At 37.7% G+C, this 6,548-nt stretch overlaps 1 protein-coding gene across 3 annotated transcripts in view; it reads right to left on the bottom strand.

Annotated features, from left to right (window-relative positions):
* Nucleotides 1-379: 379 nt before the first annotated feature.
* Nucleotides 380-6,548, bottom strand: part of LOC107741211 (LIM domain kinase 2-like) — a 33,649-nt gene continuing 27,480 nt past the window's right edge. The window contains exons 8-13 of one of the 3 annotated variants that reach the window (XM_016553879.1): nucleotides 5,344-5,475; nucleotides 4,716-4,772; nucleotides 2,744-2,809; nucleotides 1,731-1,908; nucleotides 980-1,035; nucleotides 380-772 (exon numbers count right to left, since the gene is read on the bottom strand). In XM_016553879.1, coding sequence (XP_016409365.1) covers nucleotides 530-772; nucleotides 980-1,035; nucleotides 1,731-1,908; nucleotides 2,744-2,809; nucleotides 4,716-4,772; nucleotides 5,344-5,475 — 732 coding nt within the window. In that variant the 3' untranslated portion in view covers nucleotides 380-529. The remainder of the gene's footprint in view (nucleotides 773-979; nucleotides 1,036-1,730; nucleotides 1,909-2,743; nucleotides 2,810-4,715; nucleotides 4,773-5,343; nucleotides 5,476-6,548) is intronic. The other 2 variants (XM_016553877.1, XM_016553878.1) reach the window with 2 other exon arrangements.

Genomic DNA, 6,548 nt, shown 5'->3' on the forward strand with positions numbered 1-6,548 from the left:
GGAGTAAATGACGACTGCTATGTTCATTATTACATCCAACAACAGAACACCTCAATCGCTTAGGAGTCATTCTTGTCTACATCTGCTCCGGCGGTGAAACAATGGCAGACTGATGACAGCTCACTCAGGGCGGGTCTAAGGTAAGACGCCAGTCCAGTCTGTCAAACTATCGTGGGAGGGGCCTGTTTTTGTGATGTCACACAGGCAGGCATCTGAGATCGGCTCGATTTGAGAAAGGGGTAAAGATTTTAGTAGATTAACAAAAAACCACTGGGTGGATTTTTATCATTATAGGGTGGTTGTGTACACACACTGCCAACACACATTTCAGTTCAAACAACTTGTAAAAGTGCATGTAGCATTATATGACTCCTTTAATCAATTGAATGCATCCTTGCTGAATAAAAGTATTCTTTATGATACCAACTCTAAAAATCCCAGTTCAGGGTTTAAACCGGCAACTTTTACCAACGCAGATCTTCATAATGCTACACCACCCCACCCCAGGGAAATGATAATTTCACATCTGTCATCTGTCATTCCATTTTAAACTCACCTTCAATATTACTGCTGAAAAAAGAAGGGCATTTGTGACAAAACACAGTGGCACTAACCTGTTGTCAGGGGTGAGATCACAACAAGCCACAGCCAATGCGAAGAAAGCCGGAGGACAGTGCTCAGGAAGAAATTTCTCAATAAATTTTCTCACATTGAGCCCATAATCCAGCGTTCTCGGGAGACACTCGGGATCTGCATAAACCTGACCGATAATCTATACCAAAAGAAACATTGAAACATTTAAGTGTCCTCTTACATAACTGAAAATGAAATATAGCAGTTTTGACTCCAACCAGTTGAGCGCAACGTTTGCTTTTGGCATTCTGACAATTGTATGCAAGTGCTTACATAAATGACAGTTCTAAGAGCACATGCTGTCCTCATAAAGACAGAGATGTTTACCACAACAAAAGACTCTTACCTCACAAAGCACAATGCCAAAGGAGAAAATATCCACCTTCTCATCGTAGCGTTTACCTGTTTACACACAGATAAAAGACATCCATTAAGAAAAACAAGCCTACAGAACAACTCAAAAACACCTGTTTATAACAGACTATGCCAATTACCTGGAGGAACACACACATAAAAAAATTTAAAAAACTTGAGCACAATATTCTCAGAAAGCAATAAAGGTGATTTGTTTTATTTATATACAATTAAACTGTTAAATTAAACTAACAGAGAGGAAGTATACCATTGTACACCATTCTAGTTAAGGCATTTGCCTTCGCTATTTGACATTTTTAAATCTTTCAGATGCAGCATGTGAATGTTTCTGTGATTACCAGATTACCATTAATATTTAAAGAAACAAGCATTGTTTAGTTGTTTGCTTTCAACCAACTTGATGTATAACCTTTCATCACTGCATTGGTATTATTTTATCTTTGGCACCACAATTCAGGGTTAAAAGTGGTACTACTAACCCAATTTTTAAATTAATCATTTACGTAACTGAAGGTTAAACCTGAGCTTGGACTCTGGATTTAAAAAAAATTTTTTTTTAAAAAGATGCTGATTAAAAAGTAATGTGAAAAGCCTTTTGTTTAAATGATCTTTAACAGACCACCACCGGCAACATTCACACAACTCATTACGTGACCATGGTGGCAAAATCTGAACTTAAGTCTTAGTAAAGCACTATCTTCAGTGTAATACTCTCTTCTTACCATTAAGCATTTCTGGGGCCATCCAGTATGGGTTCCCCACCACTGTGTACCGTTTCTTACGGTCAATGCGTCTAAACAGTCTTTTTTTATTGGTTGGTTTGTCAGGGGGTGGCTGTTTGACCTTATCCTCCATGATTAGACGAGATAGACCAAAGTCTGCCACGACGACGGTGTTGTCCTGCAGGGGTCAGACAAGTGGAGCAAAAAAGGACAGACAATAACAGATGCTTAATATGCAGAAATGTTTAGCATGACAGATAGTGCTAGTTGTATGAGTACAAACTATTTCCTTTGTACTCAAGTTTATGAGTACAAAGGAAACCTAAAAAATGGGGAGGAAAAGTAAACAAATAAATAAACAAATAAATGGAAATGTTTTTATTTATAAAAAAATAAATAAAACTTTACTTATAAATACATAACAAAATGTAAAAAATAAAACACAAAATAAAAAAGAAACAAATGAAAAGAAAAACAAAAAAATATAATTCACAAAATAAATTAATAAAGTAGGGTGTAAAAGAAAAATCTTGATAACACCTGAAGTCAATCCTAGCTTTAAACTATTTGTGCTTGTCTAAATGTTTAACTAAGCCGCAAAGCCATGCTGATTGTTCTCCTAAAAAAAAAGGTTCTTTAAATAGCTTGTCATAAGTGATTCACTCAGGATATGTGAAACACTTGAGGTCAGTCAGGGTCAGAGAGCATTTCCTGTCTTATCTTCTTTCCACTAACTAAACAAGTGAGCAACCACTAACTAAACAGTCCTCAAGACTGAACAGATCTTCACCCTTCAATGAGGTTTCTCTCTCCTGCTCAAGTGTTCTTACATAACTTGTGTTATAACTTGGGTGCTTGTCTACTTTAGCCGTTTTGTTTGTGCTGCCACAAGCCTGTCAGCTATTCTTGATTATGAAAACCTGTTTCTAGGCCCTTGGCTCCCCAAGCAAGGCCAATTAAGTGTAGACGTTGATCTGAGTTAATATGTGGAATGGGTGAAACTCCTATCGTACCAGTTTGACCAGGCAGTTGTGAGAGTTGAGATCTCGATGTATGATGCTCATTGAATGCAGATATGCCTGAAAGAATAAGAGAATAAAATCAGATAAGAGATAAATAGAGCTTGTGTCTAAGCAGAATGAGGAAAGACCGAACTGCATGAGACATCTACAACCTCTTAATCACCACTACAACAAGAAGTACTAAGACAAAAACTGAAGTGATGCATCAGCAGCACTAGGCAACAGGACACAACAAAACCTCCTGCTAAACAGAAATTTGCTTGTCTGTCTTCTCAACTACTCAGACAGATCTTACTTCAGATGTACATGCTGTTGGAGATTAAAGTAAAACTGTCCTATCCAGGCGTGATGTTTTTAATGGCAAGTAATGAAATGTATGGTAGATGATAACTTTAAAATAAGAGTAAACTATTAAATATTCATCATTGACTGCTATATATACAATAATGACTGAAAGCATTTAATATAAAAGATGCCAATACTGGCAGATAACCAATATGGTGCAGATATATTGTGCATTCCAAATGAAAACGTATTTAATGTGGTATAGTCATGAACCAATTATTTTTTTTACAGTGGGCGGAGATACCCAGTGTGACAAGAGAAATAGAAATCAAACGTCTGTCACAAATGTCCTGGGGTGTATTCCAGAAAGCACGGTTAACTTACCGTCAGCTAAACCCTGAACTTTCGGTTGATTAACCCCAAACCTTGCTTACTCGAGGTATGTGGTTCCAAAACTGCGTCCGGGAGTAAGTTCATTCAACTCAGAGTATGTTCCTGGTTAAGACTCGAGACATTCTCAACAGAGCGACGAATCGACGAGTCGCTATGGAAACGGACGCTAAGAAAAAGCGCCATGCTGTTTCTTTCTTCTTCTTTTGTTCAATGGTCGTTTACATGCTTAGTGCATATCGCCACCTAATTGATAGTTGTGCAATCTTTTTTTTTTTTCTCGTTTAATCTTTAATCCTCGAGAATCTGAATTATATTGTTTGTTTGATGCTAATTATATATTAAAGTCATATCAGATATGTATTTTGATTTAGAATTTAGACATTATAGAAAATGCCGATCCATGTGTCAGATAATATAAAATGTAATATATATATACATAATATAATAAATTAAACATTACCTTGTCATAGTGTTTTATAATTTATACAGATAACTGTTATATATGCCAATAAAATAAATAATAACCATATTAGAATAATATATTACCTTATTTATTACTTATATTAGCGCTTCATCATTAACATATGAAGGCTCGTCAGTAGATCACACGTGCGCTGAAGTGAACTAACCCTGGAACATAACCTGCTCCGGAGCAGGTTATCTTCAGAAAGCAAGTTACTATGGTTACTTACATACCCTGAAAGTAACCTCCGATTTTGGAACCGAAAGCTGAGGTTATCAGCTCGCTTATCCTCAAACATACCCGGGTATGTCACATAACCTGCTTTTTGGAATACCCCCCTGATGTGCTTGGTTTAGGTTTAAAAAAAATCACAACAAGAGAGAATTCATATTGCTTGGCAATTTATGATTAGATACATCTTTTAACTGGATTAATGAATTTGCTCTTGGTCGACAAAGAGATAGTCCCAACCCAAACTCATGCCAGTGGTTGAGCCAATGTTGTTGCATCAGACTGATTGAGGCACTAAAACAACAACAACATGCTGATAGTACCAGACCCAAAGTGTTTACACTTCACAGGCAAACCAACCTTCGGAAGTCTTACTTTTAGCCTCTGAATATTAAGCTGGAATGATCAAATGTTTTTAACATCCAAAAAAATTACTTAACCTTTAAATTGTCCTGTTTTATCTCACCGTTTCCTTCAAAGTATGTATATATAACTGTCAACTCTGACCCAAAAAGTGCGTCAAATATTGTACAACAATAGCTTTTACTGTTTTGCAAAGCTATATGTGTGAAGACACAGAAGACCACTCACCATTCCAGATGCAATGCTTTTTGCAAAACTAACTCTCTGTTCCCATGGGAATGAGTCCTGTAGGGACAGGGAGACAGAGACAGAGAGAGAGAGATGAATTGCTGGCCTAGTTTATAACCACAATATAATACATCCCAGTGTGACAGCACGCTATGCTGTCCATGAATTAGAGAGGAAATCGTTACATAACGGCAGCCACTTATTACAGACAGAAATTACAGACACACTTTTATAGAAAACATTATAGCGCAATAGAGAGACACAATGTAATACTGAACGAGAGAGGTATATCATCTGTTATCTTTAGGTTTGGTGTTGAAACCCATATTTTGAAGCAAACCCACTGGGTAATCTGGAAAACATTCTCACTAGAATCCCTCACCTGGAAACACTTCATACCTCCTTTATCTCTCATCCACTGCAACCACACAACTGCATTTTCTTCCTCTCATTTTACCGACTGTTTGTATTTTCCAGTCCATATTCCCTGTCTTTCTCCCTTCCTCCTTATAAAGTTCATCTCAGGTGAATGGAGACAGTGACAAAGACTAAACCACTAACAGATGATATACAGCCCTTCCTAGAAGCAAGAGGAAAGGAAAAAGGGGGTTTTAAAATCAGGACGCACCGTGTCTCTGATAAAATCCTTTAGAGTGCCTCCCTCAATGAACTCTGTTATCAGATTAAGCCGCTTGTCCTTGTACAAAACCCCAATGAACTTCAAAACGTGTGGGTGATCAAGACTTCTCATCACTTTTACCTGGAAAAGAGAGGGAGAGAGAGAGGGAAAAAAATTAATTGCTAAGATTCTTAAAATGATTCATACTAAATACAGTCTGGATAAATCTAAGACTAAGGCCCAATCCAAATTCTATTTTATACCCCTTCTCCTTCCCCGTCCCCTAACCCTTCCCCTTGTCCCTTGAAACAGAGTGTCAAGGGGTAGGGGTGAAAATATTCCCCTAAGAATTGGGACACCACTACTATATGTCACACGTCATCATACTTCGTCTAGCTCCTACAATACACACACATATACTGGTGTGCTACTGGTGTGTGCATTAGAGCCTTTAATTACCGTTCAATATTAATGCGCTGCTTACTGACACACACACACACACATATATTTATATCGGAGATCGCGCAGCTCACACATCCAGGAGAAAAGAAACTTGTCAACGCTGCCCCACGACTTTTATTAATAACAGTTTAAATACTGAATCGCTACATTATATTTTCCAGCAACGAGAGGATAAAATCGCTGTTTTTTAAGTAAACTCACTCTAAAAAGAGAAACGCACAGACGCGCATACACGCAACTTTCATCTCTCTGTCTCTCTCTCTCTCTCTCTCGAATTGGCAATATTTGAAAAAAGGGTTTAGCGATTTCTAATTATTGGGGGACAGAGTGTCAAGGGGTAGGGGTGAAAATATTCCCCTAAGAATTGGGACACCACTACTATATGTCACACGTCATCATACTTCGTCTAGCTCCTACAATACACACACATATACTGGTGTGCTACTGGTGTGTGCATTAGAGCCTTTAATTACCGTTCAATATTAATGCGCTGCTTACTGACACACACACACACACACACACATTAGATATCACGCAGCTCACACATCCAGGAGCAAAGAAACTTGTCAACGCTGCCCCACGACTTTTATTAATAACAGTTTAAATACTGAATTGCAACATTATATTTTCCAGCAACGAAAGGATAAAAAAAATGTTTTTGAAGTAAACGCACCCTAAAAAGAGAAACGCACAGACGTGCATACACGCAACTTTCATCTCTCTCTCTCTCTCTCGAATTGGCAATATTTAAG

Source organism: Sinocyclocheilus rhinocerous, unplaced genomic scaffold (assembly GCF_001515625.1).
Source record: "Sinocyclocheilus rhinocerous isolate Xijiao unplaced genomic scaffold, SAMN03320098_v1.1 scaffold615, whole genome shotgun sequence".
NCBI lineage: Eukaryota > Metazoa > Chordata > Actinopteri > Cypriniformes > Cyprinidae > Sinocyclocheilus > Sinocyclocheilus rhinocerous.